Source organism: Cupressus sempervirens, chromosome 5 (assembly GCF_028749045.1).
Source record: "Cupressus sempervirens isolate cs-2001-9-10 chromosome 5, ASM2874904v1, whole genome shotgun sequence".
Classification (NCBI taxonomy): Eukaryota; Viridiplantae; Streptophyta; class Pinopsida; order Cupressales; family Cupressaceae; genus Cupressus; species Cupressus sempervirens.
In genome coordinates, this window is record NC_143122.1 from 978,644,526 (window position 1) to 978,663,285 (window position 18,760).

Sequence of the window (18,760 nt, forward strand, 5' to 3'; positions counted from 1 at the left end):
AGTAGTAGAAGAAGACACCAAGCTATGAGAGAGCATGGTTAACAAATTGTGTGAATTAAAAACAAGGAACAGTTGAACAGAATTTTGAAATGCATTGAACCCCTACTAAGGAATAAAACAAGAGCTATTCTTCTTATGGGAGGAAATTACAAGGAAGTAAGGAAAGAAACAGAGGAAGCCATAGTGAAACACGTGACTTATATACCTCCATTCATGAAGGGGAGTGTGCAACCACAATTAGATACTCTAGTTTATGTGGATACCAGTACACTATTTGATGGAGAAGAAGATGTTGAGCAAACACATCCTCACATAGTTATGGGTAGTGAATCCATGCAAGTGGAAAGTATGCACATAATAGTAGATGCAAAAGAGAATCCTTTTGTAGCTTATGGAACAACAATTGTTGGCAGTATTACTGCCTATACTAGTTCCAATGAAGAAGATGAAGAAGACAAAAGAAAGAGGAATTCAAAGAAGAAAATATTAGAAGAAGAAAGAAAGAAAGAAATTTGTAGAAAAGAAAAGGTTGGAAGAAGAAGAAAGGAAGAAACGGGTAGAAGAAGAGAAGAAGAAAAAGAGGAAAAGAGAGAAGAAGAGAAGAGGAAAGAAGGGGAAAAGAAGAAACAAGATGAGAAGAGGAAGAAGAGGAAAGAAAGAAAGAAGAAGAAGAAAAGAGAAAAGAAGAAGAAAGGGAAAAAAAATGAATCAAAGAAAGAAGAGGAGAAACAAAAAGAAGTTGAGAAGGAAAGTTTAGAAAAGGAAAGAAATACAGTTGAGGAAAAGAAGAAAGTAGAAGAAAATTCATAGATGAAGTAGAAATGGAGATAGAACTTGGGAAGGTAGTATTTCAGCATGAAGTTGACATACCTTATGTAGCTCTAGCACTTGTACCTATTGCAATATCAATAGCTACCCCAACATCAGTAGTAAAACTATCGATAGTACTATCTAATGCTAATGATTATCAAAAAGGTTTAATGATCTCTTTGAGAAAATTATTTGAAAAGAATAAATCAGTGAAGTTAGTGGAGAAGACATTGTTAGAAGTCTTGGATACGATGCAAAAGACAGTTCACACAACTGCTACAAATCCAGACTTGCAGACTAAGGCTAAAGAATTGGTGAAGCCTTTTGATGAAGAATTTACAACCTTGTATGAAATTTCTTCAATACAAGCACATGCCAAGCATGATGTTTCACTCTTTGATATAGTATGCACAAACATGAGGAATGATCAGAAAAAACTTGATATATGCATCAAGGAATTGAGAAAGAACATTGATTAATGTAAGAAGTTGTATGGACAGTGCACACTATCATACAAATACCTATCAAATTTTGAGAATCAAATCAAGGGTCAAGTGAGTGAGCTTCATACACTCACTAACATATTGTAATTACCAGAGGCTAGCATTGAATACTTTGGAACTAAGGTAGAGAAGATTCATAATGCAAACAAGGGCATAGAGATTGATAAGGAAAAGGTACTCAAAAGGTTCTCTATTCTTCAAGAAATTTTATCACCTAAAAACAACATTTTGCAGAGGTAGTTAGAGGAGTGTCTTGTAGCTAAGGCCTCTTGTGATAGATTTGCCTATACTAACTTGAGCATGGTAGAAGTGGCATCCTATGCACTTTGCGCCTCATTAGTATCTCTGACATAGTTAAGGAGAATTGAAAGAAAGAAGTCGAGAGACTGAAACTTATTTTTGCAAAATATTTTTCCAGAATAACAAATTCACCGGCAAAAGGCCAGAAAGTTTTGTATATAGTTTTTGACACCTTTTCCATTGATGTCAAAGGGGGAGAAGTGTATGTAAGGAAAATTCTATATGAGAAGTATATATGTATATGTAAGGGGGAGTAGACATATGTATCATTGTATGGAGATAAGGAATGTAATGATCCATCAAGAAATGAATAAAATTGTTATGTTTTGAAGGCATTTATTTTTTATTTACTTTTGTTTTGTATGACATCATTTTGGGACTTAGCCAATTTTTTTCCAAACGTTGCCATTAATGCCAAAGAGGGAGATTGTTAGCAACATGGTCAGTTAGATGTCCAAATTGTTTTCATTTATGGAAACATATATCCAATATATTATTTATGTACTTAGAGTTAGAAAATTGTCTAAGTGTTAGATAGTTTGCAATAGTATAGAAACAGATATGATGTATACAAATGGAACACTTCAAGTTAGCTCATACACAGTTGAGGATAGCTATATGACAATATCATGATGATGTAAGTCAGTGTGTAGACTTGTATGGACTATATGGCACAAGTTACAATTAATTTACCAGTTTAGGTATTTAACAGAGTAGAACAGACCATATCAGAAATATGAGTTGTACAACTTAAGGAATTATCTTGGTAATAATATATTTACTTAATCTTGGCAATTCAACATCCTAAATTATATTTGGCTAAGCATGTGGAAACATGAAGGCCAATGGAGCATAGTTTTATAATTAGCAAGATATAAGTAAAGATCTTATCTTGTGTAGAATAAGTGTAAGATGTGTGATGTGTGAACTATTGTGAAGAAAGCTTGAAAGATATGCAAGCTTTATGTGATATGAAATCTGATGTATGATTAGATCAAGTGCATTTTTCAGTAGTGAGAAAGCATTTTATGTATACCTATACTTGTGAAGAACTTTATTTCTTATTGTATGTTAGGGTCATGGGCTCTTCTTACATACATTGTATTTGATCTACCAACTCCTAATAGAATTGAAGAAACTCCTAATAGGGTTGAGGCTTTTAATAGGGCCTAGTCCTCTAACAAGGACTCAAGACACTATATGTACTTCATAGACTCTTAATAGGATCAATATCCTTAACATGACTCTTTTTTTTAGTGGATCATCTTGTGAGTACCATCCCCACCCGGGTTTTCCCTTAGCTGGGGTTTCCCTAGTTAAAAAATAATGGTGTTATGAGTTTTCTTTGTGTATGGTTATATTTACTATTCAACATTGTTAATTTACTTTCATATGCAAGTTATAAAGTAATTAACAATATTCAATTGTGAGCAAAATTTTGTAGAATACTAATTCAACTCACGCCCCCACCCCCTCTCAGTATTATCTATTTCTAACAAGAGTTCTTGGTAAAGGTGTGGTTTATGCTTTCATTTGATATTTTTTCCTTGGTGTTAGGATGCTTTCATTATTATGTCATTGTATACTCTTAATACATGTTTAGAGTTGTGACATATTATAGTATGTTCATATAGAGAATGTTGTCTCTTTGGTTGAGATGGTTTAGATCATATTATCATATTTTCTATTCTTGAGGCCATGGTTGGAACTTTGACATTGATCTTAATTTATTTTCTTAGTATTGAGTACATTGATCATTTGTTAGATACTTTGTGATATGGCTATGTTGCATTTGGAGTTGGAATGGATTGATTAGTTACAGGTGCTCATGGATACTTAGAGATGATGGTGATGTTGATTTCTCTTAGATTAGAGAAGTATTTGTTGGGATAGTTGATGGTTTCAGCAGAAATTCTAAGGGGTATTCACCTAATATGGACTTGAGAGGAGATTGTTCTTAGATTAGTCTTGGTTGGAGACTTGGATATCTTGATGAGCATTTTGATTCCCCAATCTTAGTCTACTCGGTGGCTTACTACTAGAGAGGTATAGCCCATTGTTTCTCTTAGTTGTAATATATTTATCTTTCATAGATATGGTTCTTGAGCTATGGTACATGAGTTAGTTCTGGAGGGTTCATTTGAGAAGTGGATTAACATTGGATATCTCCTTGTGCATATGTTTTTTTTGTGCTAGTTGAGTTTGGGAAATGGTATTATATTGGAAATATTCCTTGGATTAGGAATGGTTATTCCTTGATTTAGGAATGGTATATGATTTTTGTAGTGCTTCTCCCACTGTAAGTCATCCTGATGGATGCAACCTTATTGATCTCTCCTTGAGAAGGGATCATGATTATGACCATGAGTGGTCTACACCGTTGAACTGATTGGATTTATTTTCTATATCAGTTGCTTTGTTTATACTTAAAGTTGATTTATGAGATTATGTTGTGATTTATGATTCACTAAGGTTTGTGCCAGTAGTTACCAAGGTCAATGTGGTATCATGATGTTATTCCACGATTATCCTGAGATGTGTGCAGAGATTGCACTGTGTACTATTACTATGCCACACTAGACTAAGTTTCTATAGCAGTGGTTAGTCATGTTTATGGTTTTGTTTGTTTATGTGTTTTATGTGCCCTTTTGTTGTTTTTTTTGTTTAAACAACCATTATTAAATGCTTAAATAATTAGAAATGGATTGTACATGTTGGATTCATTGGTTATGTGTTGCAGATATTTACCTTGTTATATTTTGATCTAAGAGATATCTATTACTCATGTTATGTTTTGCATTTGGAAAGACCTGAGGGTTGGATGTTATACTTGATTTCAGTATCATAGATGTTAGACTACTATGTTGTTCAGTTGATCATATTGTATGATGATGTCATTTTGAGATGACAGTGTGTTTTATGATGATATATGGTTATCCAATATTTGGACATATCTTTGATTATGTTATGTGATGGATTTAATACTATGGTTATTTACTCCATTCTTGCTTCATTATGCTATACGCGAACGTGGGTGATGTAAATGGACTATTTCAATATAATTGAATAAATGGTTAAAATAGTCATTTAATACATTTATTGTTTCAGCTATGTTATTATATGTAATTGCACTTGATCATGTTGTTTAGTGTGCAAGATTTATATCCTTGGTAGTGGCCCATAGAGTTAGTGATTTAGCCATTCATATTTTACCAATGTCATCCCTATATGGTCAACGTATCCCTATTTTAATTGTTTAATTAATCCTTTTAGTGATTATTAAATTTGAACTCATTTGCATTATGTGATTAGACCAGTGAGTGTTTCTATGCATTGTTGCTTACTTGTTAAAGAAAATTTTGTGTTTTTGGGTTTTCAAGTTTTATTTAATTGATTTTTTATTTCTGGCAACTTTTCCATTGATGAATTCTTATTACTAGGAATAGCTTGTTTTTGTATGGGTCGATTAGGTGTTTAACTAGGTTGGCTGGTTATTATTCCTAATCAATTATTCACTCAAAAATTGAATAAGTATCCAAAAAGAAATATAATTCCTCACTTCTCACTTTTGAATTAGAAAGTGTGAGAGTAAAACCCAAATTCCTCTTCATGAGGATTTACTGTTGCATTCGTTGTGGGAGATATGGGCATGGGATCATCGTGAGGTTGATCTCGTTGGATCCAGCTTGGGGAGATCTTGGATTGCTGTGATTTTTTCCTACTTCTACGGGGTTTTATTTTATGGTTCAGATTCTTGTTTTGTCCTTTTGGTTGTGAGGTAGGGCTCTCCCGTTTTATTGTTTATGCTCTGTTTCCACTTTTGTTTTTGGTAGTCATTTGTTAGGAGGCTAAGAACTAGTCTTTCCCTCTATTTTTGTATGCTAGCTCTACTCGGTTGGGTGGTTATGAGCATCTCCTTGTTTTATGGGATGAGGGTTTGGGGTTTTACGTTGTTATGCTGATCATTTTTGCATATGGTGTCTGAACCCAAATTTTATTGGATTTTTGGGGTTTTTGTGCCCAAAGACCAAATGGGTTTTAATTTCAAAGTTTTTCCTATTTTTGGAGTTTTTACCTCATTTTGTGTGCCGCCCTATTTTCTCAAGTTTTCTTGGCATGAGTTTGGTTGTGGACCTGGATCATCCATTTGGATGTCAGTTAGACCATTAATGCACTTTTATGTTTGCATTGGGATGCATGTTGCATGCATACTCTCGACATCAAGTTCGATTGAGTGATTTTATACTTGTTATGGTTTCTTTTAGACCTTTGTTTTAGTTTTGTGGACACTAGGATTTATGTAGAATCCATACTCCTGGATTGAGGCCGGTTGAGTGAGTTCATGGTGATTGGGTCTTGCTACATCATTGGGATTTGCATAGAATCCATACTCCTGGATTGAGGCCAGTTGAGTGATTTCATGATGTATGGTTTTATTTTCCTTAGAATTTGTGTATAATCTATCCTCCTAAGTTGTTTTCGGTTGAGTGATATTTTTCTTGTGTTCTCATCTAGTCCTTGTGTTATGATCTTTGTGATGGTGGTGCGCCACACACGAGTACATGTGTTACATTTGTCAAGTGACTTACAAGTCCTGACTTTCTGTGGTATTTCTAGAAGCTATGATCTTTGGGGTTGGGTTAGGAATTTGCATGCCTATAGGCACTCATCATTGGATGAGCATGGGTAGGGTAGGGTAGGATATGGAGGGGCTTCTATCTCATATCTTGGTGTCCATTTCTCGGTTGGTAGAGGAAGTTTATATAAGTGATAACTAAATAAAAATGTGTGAGTGGTAATAAAATTTAAGATAATTAAAATTGGATTGTGTGCCTTCCATTGGGGAGAGCAGTTGCCAAACTAGCCTGAGCTTGTTGATGTCAAATGACTCTCCATGATGTTAGCCCCTACTTAGTAGCCCATTGAGTGTCTAACTAGGACCTATAGTTTATGCATTGTCTATGTTCTTGGTTTCAGTCATCATATTGTCTAGCGTGTGTGTTAGCCATGGATGTTGTTCTTTGTGTGTGTTTGTGGTTGGATCATTATCTCCATCAGCATAGAGGGAGTGGACCTATGGGTGTCACATGGTTGGGAGGCATAGCTACCCATACCACTACTAGGGACCGACGTACAAAGATGGTCTTTTGTTCTAGTGTGATCATTGCTGGATGTTTTCACTTAGTACTTCAGGTTTCAGAGTATGCTTTCTTGTGATTTATGCTTTCATTGGGATGCTTGTATATCATGTTTAAATGATGTTAGTAATTGCTACATTTCCTTATTATGATGATTAGCATATGATAGATGATGTTATTCATATTTTTAGGATTATCTTATGCTTTACTCTTAGCATGTTAGATTTCCTTATGCTTATGTTGTAGCATGTTTTAGTAGTGACACCCCTATATGATAGTACCAACGATCCAATTAGTAGCTTGGGGTGTTAGGCACAAGAGATAGCTAGGATCTACGATGGTCTGATGATGCCATTAACGGTTGGGAGGACCTGCATACTTAGTTTGGTTGTTTAGTTATTGCGATGTTATTTCTGTACATTGTGATGTTGCTTCTATACACTGTGATGTTGCTTTCAGTACATCTTTTTTACTACTATGGTTTAGATGGATAGATGTTCCTCTTTCTTGTTTCATGGCATCTTGTTGTTTATGCACTTGAGTGTTCATTCTTCGATTTATGTGGATCTAGTACTTCACAATGCAGAGAAAATTTATTCCCCATCTTTTTCCCTTTATTTTTCTAGCTTGTTGATGTGTATCCTCATGCGAAATCTTACTTTCTCATGTGAGAATGCAAGATCTCGTGTGGTGTGCTAGGCTTTCTTGCATGGTCTTTGGCACTTTATCGTGTGAAACCCTACACTAGTTTGGGTGTTTTGGCTACTGAGCCAAGCATGTCCTCATGTGAGATGGTGTTTCCTTGCGTGGCTCAGTGTAATTCCTCATGCAAGACTGTCAGTTATTATTCTCTTGCACAAAAAAATAGGGGGCCTCTCCACTATTTGTTAAGAATGTAGTTTGGACTTTTGAGTACCTTTTAGGAATGCTAGTGATTCCATGATTCGTTAGATCAGAGATTTTGTGTTTTTATATCACCTTTGGTTTTCATTCTTGAGTTTGTGTGCGTCAGTTCAGTAGTGGCATTTGGAGATTCATTGGTTGTCGGGATTGTTGGTGAAGTCTTCCATTGTGATCTTTGTGATCCTTGTATGATATTGTTATGTGCATTCAAACTTGTAAAAAAAATATCTTAGCTTGAATTGAATCCTTGTTCCAAGGATCTCCAAGCGGGGCATTACAAGTTTGATCTTCTTGTAAGAGGCTTAGATCCATGATTAGTTATATGGTATGGTTCATGTGTTGTTTTGGCTTCTTGGTTGGGGTTTTATGGAGTAGATCATACTTGCATAGTTCACATTTAGAGTTGTGTGTAGAAGGACATGGTATAGGTTATCATTTTTGCATGGTTTATCTTTGGTCTTGGTTATCTTCCTAGATGTTCAGTTTCACTTATATTGGATTTGATATTGGTTGGAGATTGTGATCGCTGATTTGTGTTCATTTATGTCATTTGAGAGAAGACATGGTTATTCTTTTATCTCTTTCCTTTGTTAGTTGTGGAGAACTTGGGAGAGTGTTGGAGACTTTCTATGAAAATTATTTTTGCAGGTTATTGTTATATGTGTTGTGGATGTCCTTGATACTACATGGATTCACTTCTTTGAGATGTTGTGAGTGGATTGGTTATAGATTTGACATTATCTTTTGCAATGAGAGCTTCATGGTATATATGTGGTAGGTAATGTTCTTGAGGCTTGTGATTGTAGGTTACAAATTGGATATGTTGATGATGCGAGATTCGCTTGGTGTACCTTTGGAGGTATGGTTAGTTCGATGGGTTGACACTTGTGGGTGTTATTTCAGCTATGGATATTTGACAACTATGGACACGCGATTATCTTTGGATCAAGAGTTTGTGCTTGGCATTTCAGTTGGCATAGGATTTTATGATCCTTATGTGATAGGTTGGGTGGCTTTCTCTTTAGATAGCTTCTATATATGTCTGGTGGTAGTGACATAATAAGAGGTTAGATCATTCATGTTTGAGATGCTGGATACTTTGATTTTGTTGTGAGTACCAGGATGGAGCACATGTTGTGCTTTGATCCATGATGGTGGATGTGCTAGGAGGAATTGTTCCCTTGTTCATTTATGTGACTTCGAATTGACTCTATGCAATGTATACAACAAGTGAGAGATAGTTGAGATTATGTATGTTGCACACATTGTATAATATTGTTATATTTTATTATTTTATTTTATTATGTAATGTTGCACCTAGAAGCACCTATATGAATGTGCAACATGTAAAGATTCTCATGGGATATACTTAATGAATTCTATTATAACATTGTGATAATATTTGATGTAATTATTTAATATTGGGGGAAATAATTAAATGTCCAATATTAAATGTGGGGTCAATGGGTAAGGTAGCACATGGTTTATGTAATACCACTTGGTGGTTTTGTGGGACTTCCTACTATATAAGCTACCACGAGGGTAGTTGTAGATACAAGGAAAAATGTAAAAAGTCAAGAGTTGAGTGGCACAAAGCTTGACAGCTTAGCCAAGGGAATATTTGTGAAAGTTGGAAGCATGTTGATTGATTCATGCTTGTTCATATGGATTGCTTGGTTGTGGCTATGACTTTGAAGACTTCCATGATTGTATTGTAGATGGTATTTTTGCTCAATAATGCATGGTGATGGATGCTTTTGGAGGCTATGTTTTTTTCCTCAATGAGGGTTTCCCAAGGTATATCTTGTGTCACATTTTTTAGATATGATGTCTATTCTCTTGCATGTGAATTTAAATTACATAATTATTTTTTATCTGTATGGTTTATGTGGAAACAGTATATATTTTTAGTTGCAAGTTTCCTTACAAATTTTTTTTCTCAGATGATGAGAGAATTGTGCCATTTTGTTTTACTTATGGGGCATTTTTTTGTGAAGGAAAGTTGAAATTGGAAATATGTTTGATATGCTATGTGGAAGCTTATTAAGGTTTTTTTAGAATCATATGATAACATGTGACTCTCCTTTTTATGGAGATAGAAAGAGTTAGTTTATGTATATATTTTTAAGGTAAATTGGTATACTTCTCAGTGTTTATGTAGTGGGTTTTTAGGTTATAATATATCATTTTATGCACATATTTTTAAGGTAAATTGGTATACTTTTCACTATTTATGTGGTGGGTATTTAGGATATAATATATCAATAATAATATTACTATTTATTGATATTTAAGTTGTATTTATTTAGATACATTTGTTATAATTATATTTTCATTTACTCTTTTTTTAACATTTATTTTTAAATCATTATTATTTTTCTTTAGTCTATTATTTTGCATCTGCATACCAGCCTTTTCTTAACTCTAGATATTACATTCTAACACAATGAAATAATGTTGTTACGACAACTCATATCATATAACTTGGTTGTGGAAGTGAGTATAATGATTGACTTTGTACATTATTTAGCATGCATGTAAAAAAATTGGAGGGATTCTCTCTTTTACTTGGGTCATTTTATTATAGAGCTCTATTGTTGTTCAATAAAGAGCAATATAAAAATAAGAAGAACTATCTAATTTATTAGATTATCCCTTGATCCACTTAATATGTGTGTGTGTGTGTGTGTGTGTGAGAGAGAGAGAGAGAGAGAGAGAGAGAGAGAGAGAGAGAGTTTGGTCTAGGTTGATGAAGGGAGAGAGGTGAATAGATAAAGAGAGGTAGAGAAATAGGTAAAGATAGAGATATAAAGCTAAAAAATGAGATATCAGAAGGAAGAGATATAAAGTAAAACAGAGAGGATGAGGTAGAGCTAATTGCCAGTTACCAAGAAAATGATAGTTAGAGGGACAGGTTAGCTCACAAACAAAATTTTATGGACTATTATAGAATAAATGAGATGAAAATTTATGATCTAAAGCTTTTAATGACATTAACATAAATACACGTTATAGTGGCTAAGAAAAAGAAATTAGTAGTGCTACATACTTGTTCACTACTAATAATCAATAAAGCTACAAAATAGAAAGATTTTGAAGTTATTAAATCATTTGGTCACAATAAGTACATCAATGAATTCGCTAGCAAAAACAATAATATAATGGATGATGAACAATTAGACAATGTTGTACTCCTTTATGAAGGACAGTTTATTCTAGCTACAATGAATATATGGATAGGGGCAAGTCTTGTTAAAGGACATCTTGGCGAAGTAGTTAACATTGTTTACTAGCCAGGTTGTAAGCCACCAACTATCCATGTGTATGTTGTCATAAATTTTGATAATTATCGTAGGTCGTCATCAAGCAAAAAGGATCAAAAGAGTGTATTGATATGCATATACCATAGGAAGCCAAGGAAAACTCCCACTCATCATGTCATGGGTTATTACTGTATATAGATTGTAAGGGCTTGCACCATAGAAAATAGCAACCAACATGGATAAAATAGAGATAAGGAATGACATTAACAAGTATGTCTAGATTGAAATCTCTGGATGTTCTTTACATTCAACCTACTCTTACCTTTGATAGATACTCCAAAAAAAATCATTTAATATTATATGGAAAATAGGGCAATCTATCAAGAATCGATCGACACTTGAAACAAAATGTAAGTATTTTGCATGTATAGCAATAAAAATGAAATTATACCATAAAATATTTAAGTGTAAAACAAAAAAAATTATGAGAAAACTCTCTACGTAAACAATACAAAAAATATCATGTAATATAAATAATGTTATCGACGTAACCCTTACACCTTTCAAAGGTGCAAGTAATAGTAAGTCAAATTCAAGAAACTATGTCAAAAGTCTTTTCAAATTTGACAAACCAACAAAAAACCTCTTCACCATGTTTTTTCCCAAACCTTCTCAATCAAATGTTTGAGTGTAATACAATGGTCAATAGTAGAGTGCCTTGGCCAAAAACCAACTTGACCTTTTGCCTTGCCCTTTCTTTTTTAACCCAAAGACCAATCTGTGCTCCACAATACTTCCAAAGAGTTTAACGAAAAGATTGTTTATCTTAGATCATTTTGATGTGATAATTTGTTGAATAGTTATGATAAATGGAGATGCATCACCCTCATCCTCTTTCCCTCATCCCTATTGTTGTCCTAGAAACACATGATCTAGAAACCAAGATTATTCCATCTTGTGCCATAGTTTACTTATAGGAATTGTGTCAAGTCTTTCAAAATCAACAAAACAACATAAAACCTTTTCACCATGTTCATTTTCTAACCTTCTTCATCAAATGTCTAAGTGCAATAGAGAGGTCAATAGTAAGGTGCCTTGGTCTAAAACTAGCTTGACCTTTTGCCCTTTTCCTTTCTTTTCTAGCCCAATGATTAGTTTATGTTCCACCATACTCCCAAAGAGTTTATCGAGAAGTAGGTTACCATTAAGATGTGATGATTTGCTAAATAATTATGATATACAAAGATGCATCACCCTCCAATTCTAGGTATCCCATCCCTATTGTTGTCTTAGTAATACATGGATGATAGGAGATGTCTCCAGGCTGTCAAGAAAACCAAATATTCCTCTATTCCATAGGGATGCATCCCCTACCTTGGAATCCCACTTCTGTCTTGGGTAAAAGCTAGGAACACAAGGACATGATTTCAACATCCCTTTTCCATCAAAATTTGGGAGAGTTTCTAAAACATTGTTTTAGGAATTAGAGGAAAGTTGGGGACAGATTTGGGTTATTGGGGACAACTAGCTTGTCACCAGACCGTCCTCAATTACCAAATCCATTACCTATTTCCCAAAAGGTGAAACATCCACTGTGTTTTGAAAAGTAATTTTTTACAAAAAAATAATAATGATGGGTGAGCTCTACATGGGTACTAGTCTCAATTAAAAATTACCAAGCCCTATTTGAAGGCTAAAACGGTAAAATTCTCGTTGATTTGATTATTATGGCCCTATGATTATGGAGTTGAACTTCTATGTTATTGTTTATTGTTTAGTATTTTAGTTGAACTTCTCTTTATCTCATTTTGATCTCATGCATGAAACTTGGACCCTTTGAGTATTTTTGTTATATGTACACCATATTTTTAGAATGATAATATTTGAATATTGTTATTTTGCTATTCATTCATTATATTGAGCTTCTAAAATAGCAATCATGATTATCAATGCTATAATATGCATATTTGAATTCTCTCACTGTATATAAAAGTTCTCCTTCACTTTTCAAAATGTTGTCCCCCATTGTGCCCTAAAATTTAGCTTTGAATTGTACACATACTGGAAAGATGTTCCCATCCCCTAAAATGTCCGTCTGAAAACTCCGTGGTGCATAGTAACATTCTTATGAAATCCTGCTCTGCAAATTCAAAATCCACAATAAGCTTTCTTAATGCATTGTTGTTAGATATACTTGTTAGATGACTAAATTTTGGCTAATCTCTTAGTGAGTTCAATGGCAGGGCCATACACTGAAGATTTAAAAGCAGATCTTTTACAATAATACTCAATGGTGTACATTTTTTACAGGATGATTTGTGATTTGTATGTGTTGTTTTTGAAGTCAAAGTACTCCCATAGCTAAAATATGCATAAATAGTTATTCAGGCAATTTCAATATCACATCTTCTCGGAAACAAACCTCTAATAGGCATAACATTCCTCTGGAAACAAACCTCTAATAGGCATAATTTTCCTCTGGAATGGAACTCCTCTGCACAACAGAAGTCGCCTCTAAATGAAGCACTGCCCTATTACTACATAATTACATTTCAAGAACTCAAGCGTACATGATGGAATAAATTATCTACTCGTCATTCGAATATAACTATCCTCGACTTGAAAAGAAAACTGAGCACAAGCCAAAAAGAACAGAAATAATTTTGAAAAATCTTTCTCAGGGTCATAAAAAAATCCATTATTCTGAATTTTCTACTTCCAACCCTCGTTTGCCATGAAGTTGAACAAAAGAGAGCTTGAGCTCCACTCTGGGAAATGTGTTTGAACACGGCTCCTGTATTGTTCCCACCAAATCATGAAGCTGCTCTCTTGTAAAAAAATCTCTGCAGAAATACTCTCGTCTTTGATCAGAACCCAAATATAATTTTCAAACTTCTGGCTTTCTTGCAGTGAAGAATTCATGACTTGATGTTGGCCTTGCTCTTGCTGGAGACTTGTCAATGCTTGCCAAGCTTCTTCTAAACGAGCCCAAAAACACGAGTCCAGACTTAAGGATGCAAACTTTGTACGATCCTTCTTATTTCTGCCACTACGAGTGAGTTCTTTTTCTTTCATCCATTTCTCCAGAACTGTGTAATGGTGGGGTCTCACTGAAAGATAGCTTTTATTATCCTTCCGTGTACGATAGTAGTATGCAATGTCCAGAGGCTCTACAAGTCTTCTGTATGCAGTGCCCGCATTAATCCATTTATTTTGGCATCGGAAGTCGCTGGGCAATTCATGCTTCTCCTCCATCGCAACAATTCTTTCCCAAATTGTTTCCAACTTTATTCTAGCCATATTTACATGAACATCCGACTTTCCACAAAGCTGTTTGAAACGATCATAGTAGCCAGAACCCTCCTTACAACGTGCTTTGTACCATTCCACCTCTGCCATGTTACTTTGACCTTCGCACAAATTTTCATTGAGCATTTCAATGTTCATATCTTGCTTATTTTTCATCTCTGCAGCTTTTCTGAGTGCAAGGGATGCATGAAGGTTCTGCATAAAAAGAACAAATAATCAACCTCTTTGTCTAAACAAAGGAAACAAAGTTATGAGGAAAAACTGCAGAGAACTAAAAAGCTCCCACCGCTATTGAAATAAATGTCAAACAGGAACAACTAATAAATTGGCAGGATAAACGAGCCTATAGTCATTAGATGTTGTTGGTCTCTGTGTGCCATATACTACAAGCACAGTGATGCAAGAAGGATTGAAAATTAAATGCATGGAAAATTATTCAATGAAGTTCATAATCATCTATCTACTGATCAAAATGTGATACAATGCATATATTTATCAAATATGAAATGACTGTTCGGTCCATCTTCGACACACACACACACAGAGATATATGAAATGATTGTTCAGTTCGTCTTCTAATATATTTAGCAAATACGACACCCAAATTATGCACAATATCATATACCCATCATTTTGATTTTGAGTTACTGAAAATACGGCTGTTGATAAAAGTATCTGTGAGGTAGCTTTAAAAATTACACCAAATCACTTGGGGATCACCACTTCTAATGTAGGGCAGAACATCAATAGAATCAGACTTGAGAAAGTTAGACTCTGCCCATACCTTCTCATGGTACCTCATATCCTTTCTGTTGCTTGCCTTAATCTAAATTTTAACATGGAGTGGCCTGGTAGTGAAGCACTTATTTTTTATTTCTCATATTGCATATACTTTGCCTGTTTTCTGCTTGAAAGTTTGAATCTCAAGTGTTCAACTGACAAAATAACTACTAATAATGTAATTTATTAAAAAGTAAGTTTCTCACTATGGTATCTATCTATTGTACTTGAAGAGCACGAAGTATGCTAATATGATACAAACAAAAGAAGGCAGAATTACAACATTACCTGAGCTCCAACACCTATTGCTTCCAATTCTAGTGCTATTCCTATCTCAAAGGAGTCGGCAGAGAAGTTTCCAATCGGCGTTGTGTTGAGCAAGTTTTTCGTGATCGCTTCCAACATTTGGCCATAACATGGGTGATCTGAAACACAGGTGACTGCAAGTTGATCAGGAGGCATTCCTTGCATGGTGAAGTGCAACATCTTCAGGACAGCTTCAGAGTCATCAATACAAGCTCCACCTTGTGTTGAGCAAAACATGTAAGTACCAAAGGGTCTATAAGGGCTTCTTTGATCAGAACCTCCTGGGTAATTATTTCCTATTGTAGATGTGCACTGTAGGACATTCTGAACAAGAGTTTTGCAAGCCTCTGGTGCAGAGAGATGTGTTACAGCAACATTTTCAATCCCCATCATGCTCCCCCAGTGAGGCACAATTGTACTCAAAGGCTTGACAATTGATTCAAATGGTGCGAGGAGCATCCTAGGGACAATATCATACTTGGAGACAACATGACAAAATTTTCCCACCCAATCTTCACGCCCAATTGCCTCCCCAAGAACAGCATTTCCCATCAGAGGAGAACCAAATGTAATGCAAAAATAAGATAAGTTTCTTGCCTTCTTTTGCAGAAACCAGAGAGTGGCCAGGGTTGCAACAGCACCTCCCATGGAATGACCCGTAAGTACAATAGTTTGTGCCTTTAAAGCTTGTATCTGATAGAAAAAACAAATAAACAGCATTACTTACATTTACAGACGTAGATCTCTACAAAATGAAATAAGACGGATGAGCAATCTGCTTGTTAACAATGCTAGATATTTGTTCAGTGCATGTGATTCATTAAGCAATAAAACTGGAACATGAACATGATAAATACCCATTTGATATCTGTACAGCAACTGCATGAACCAATCCTGCAATATAGCAGTCATAATAAAGCCGCCTAAAAATTTGAGGGTTCTTCTGTAAACCCCCATTCACCAAAGCAAAACAAAATATTGCTTGATATATATAGAACTTGAGATTTGCTGAAATTTCAAGCACAAAAACATGCTACAGAAATACAAGCATAACAATTCAAAACAATGGAGCTAATGAAGAACACAAATATTGCAGGCACTTTTCATCAGGGTTTAAACCTGGATGGTTCAACAGCCCAGTCACAAGAAAATTTGGCTCACTTCACTTGCCATAACATTTAAACGGGGAATTATTTTTTCTTATCTTTACAACAAATATTTCTTGTTTAGGTGTACACAACTCCAAGTTAGCAAACGTGCTAAATGTCCCTCTATAACAAGTACAATGAAACTTGTGATTACATTAATTTTTTTGCATTGAAAGATCTTGTGATATTGCTATCAAGTTTCAACTGTGTAGTTTTTTGAGTCAAACTAATTCACCGAGTAGTCATTCACATGAACCCATCTCTCATGAGAATGAACAGAACACTTAAAACTCATTGCATCTAGGTGAAGCAGCGGGACTTCCCGAGGGGTCACCCATCTCTGTACTACTTCAGATCGAGCACAGTTCACTGCAGAGTTTCCTCCTTGATTAAACCCACTATGCTTGCAACCCCATTTACAAAACCTTCAGCAAGTGTTGTGCCTTATGAGTCATTCATTAGAAAGCCCCTTAAGTTCATCAATTGGTAAGTCAAGGTTTAGGGTTTAGGGTTAAGGGTTTGTCGAATCCTAATAACAATATCACAATTTGACTTGCTGTAGAGAATATCTCCTATTTATCAATTGATGAGCTTAAGGGGCTTTCCAATATATGGTTCATAAGACACAATATTTGCCGAAGGTTTTGCAAATGGGATCGCAAGCAAAATGGGTTTAAGCATGGAGAAAAATCTAAAGTAAAGCAGAAGTCCCATTGGTTCACCTCTGTGAGCATCACCTAAAGCATCACCTAGATGCAATGAGAAATAAGTGATCAATTCACTCTTATGAGAGATGAGTTCATGTGAACCACTACTCGTTAGACATGAACCAATGGATTTGACTAAAAAAACTACACAATTGGAACCTGATAGCAATATCACAATTTGCCATGCTGTGAAAAATATATTTACTTATCAATTGAAAGATCTTACTTAAAGGTCACGGAAGAACAGTATTTGGGAACTGCAAAACCACGAAACGCACATCACAGAGCAATTTTCCGATAAGGAAGAGAGGGCCTATTTACCTTGGCTTTAAAATCAGAACTTCCCAAGGTACGCAGGAATCGGTTGAAAGCTCCCTTATGAACAAGGGCCGGCTTATCATCAGTACCCTTGAGGCAGACAGAGAAGATATTCTCGCTCTGGATGTTGTATTCTCCATATCTGCCGTCGGTAACAATTAAATCTTCTGTAGAAAATGAAGCGAAGGTCACATATGCCACACCTTCAACTTCTTCCACAGAAAATTCTACCCCAGTTTTAGCAACATCACAGATCTCTTCCCATGCCTTGTCCAGGATCCCGCAGGAAGCAATCAAAGTTGCTATTTCCCGACCGACACTAAACCTACAACAAGAATTCTTCAAATTAGCATTCACCTGGGCATTACAAAAATCAATTCTCATCTTCTCAAAAACCCTTAAATTAAGAAAAGAAAGTTCAAAATCTATTGAAAATAAATGCGTTCTGGTAAACACCACTTGCGTTTTCTAAAAGAAAGTTCCGACATTTCGAGAACCCATTAACAATTATAATTTGATAAGTAGGAGATAACAATTATAATTTGTTTCCGACCAAGGCCGTCGCTAACCTCCGTTAAATCTAGTTTCCCGAGGCATATCAATCTTTTAGCACGCAATTAACAACAAAATCACATCATACTAACCGTGGTGTGGCCTGCGAATCGAAATCCATAGTCTAGAACTCTTTGCTTGCTTGCTTTCTTTGCTTGCTGAATGCTTGGTACGTGTGAAGAAAAAAACTTTGCTTTTATAAAGAGGTAGGAAGAAAATTCTCACAGACCGGGCAAGGAGGAAGAAGATGGAAATGAGCAGCATCGAAAGATCGAGGTAGAGAACCGGGAAGGAGAGCGGAAATGGTGATGACATTGACATGTCACTTGTGAGTCACTCAACCGTATGCTAAACAGATTTTGATCATCGACATTGTAATGGAATTTTCGTAAAAGTCCAACAATCTGAAACATTCGGGGAAGGAGCTGAATACGAGCTAGGTACGGCAAGATAAAAGTCTAAGCCCGGTCTGACATAGAGAGAAACACAAAGACTAAGCTCAGTCAATTTTATATATTAAATATTAAAAACATATATTGATACAATCTAATTGTCTCTGGCAGTCGCAAACCAGTGCAACGATAGGAAATGAAATGTGGAAGAAAAATGTAGAATAACATTAAATAAATTTTGGAAATTTGAATATTGTTTAAGAAAGATGTTTACTAAAATATTCATCTTTTCTATGTTACACTTAAATGTAAAAGAAAAATGTAGAATCAA

General features: G+C 35.1%; 1 protein-coding gene across 1 annotated transcript; it reads right to left on the reverse strand.

Annotated features, from left to right (window-relative positions):
- Window positions 1-13,275: 13,275 nt before the first annotated feature.
- LOC149559209 (lipase-like PAD4) lies at window positions 13,276-18,208 on the reverse strand. The gene is made up of 4 exons (XM_089833133.1): window positions 18,130-18,208; window positions 17,489-17,810; window positions 15,295-16,005; window positions 13,276-14,421 (listed from the first exon to the last, which is right to left on the reverse strand). The coding sequence occupies exons 1-4, from the start codon at window positions 18,156-18,158 to the stop codon at window positions 13,630-13,632; spliced, it is 1,854 nt and encodes a 617-aa protein (XP_089689259.1). The 5' UTR covers window positions 18,159-18,208; the 3' UTR covers window positions 13,276-13,629.
- Between the last annotated feature and the right edge of the window lie 552 nt (window positions 18,209-18,760).

Bases quoted from the DNA above. Each gene is read 5' to 3' on its own strand.
- LOC149559209 (XM_089833133.1), bottom strand. From the start codon at position 18,158: ATGGATTTCGATTCGCAGGCCACACCACG. The intron at 17,811-18,129 runs GTTAGTATGATG...TTCTTGTTGTAG, and splicing joins GATTCGCAGGCCACACCACG to GTTTAGTGTCGGTCGGGAAA. The intron at 16,006-17,488 runs GTAAATAGGCCC...TTTTTCTATCAG, and splicing joins GTTCTGATTTTAAAGCCAAG to ATACAAGCTTTAAAGGCACA.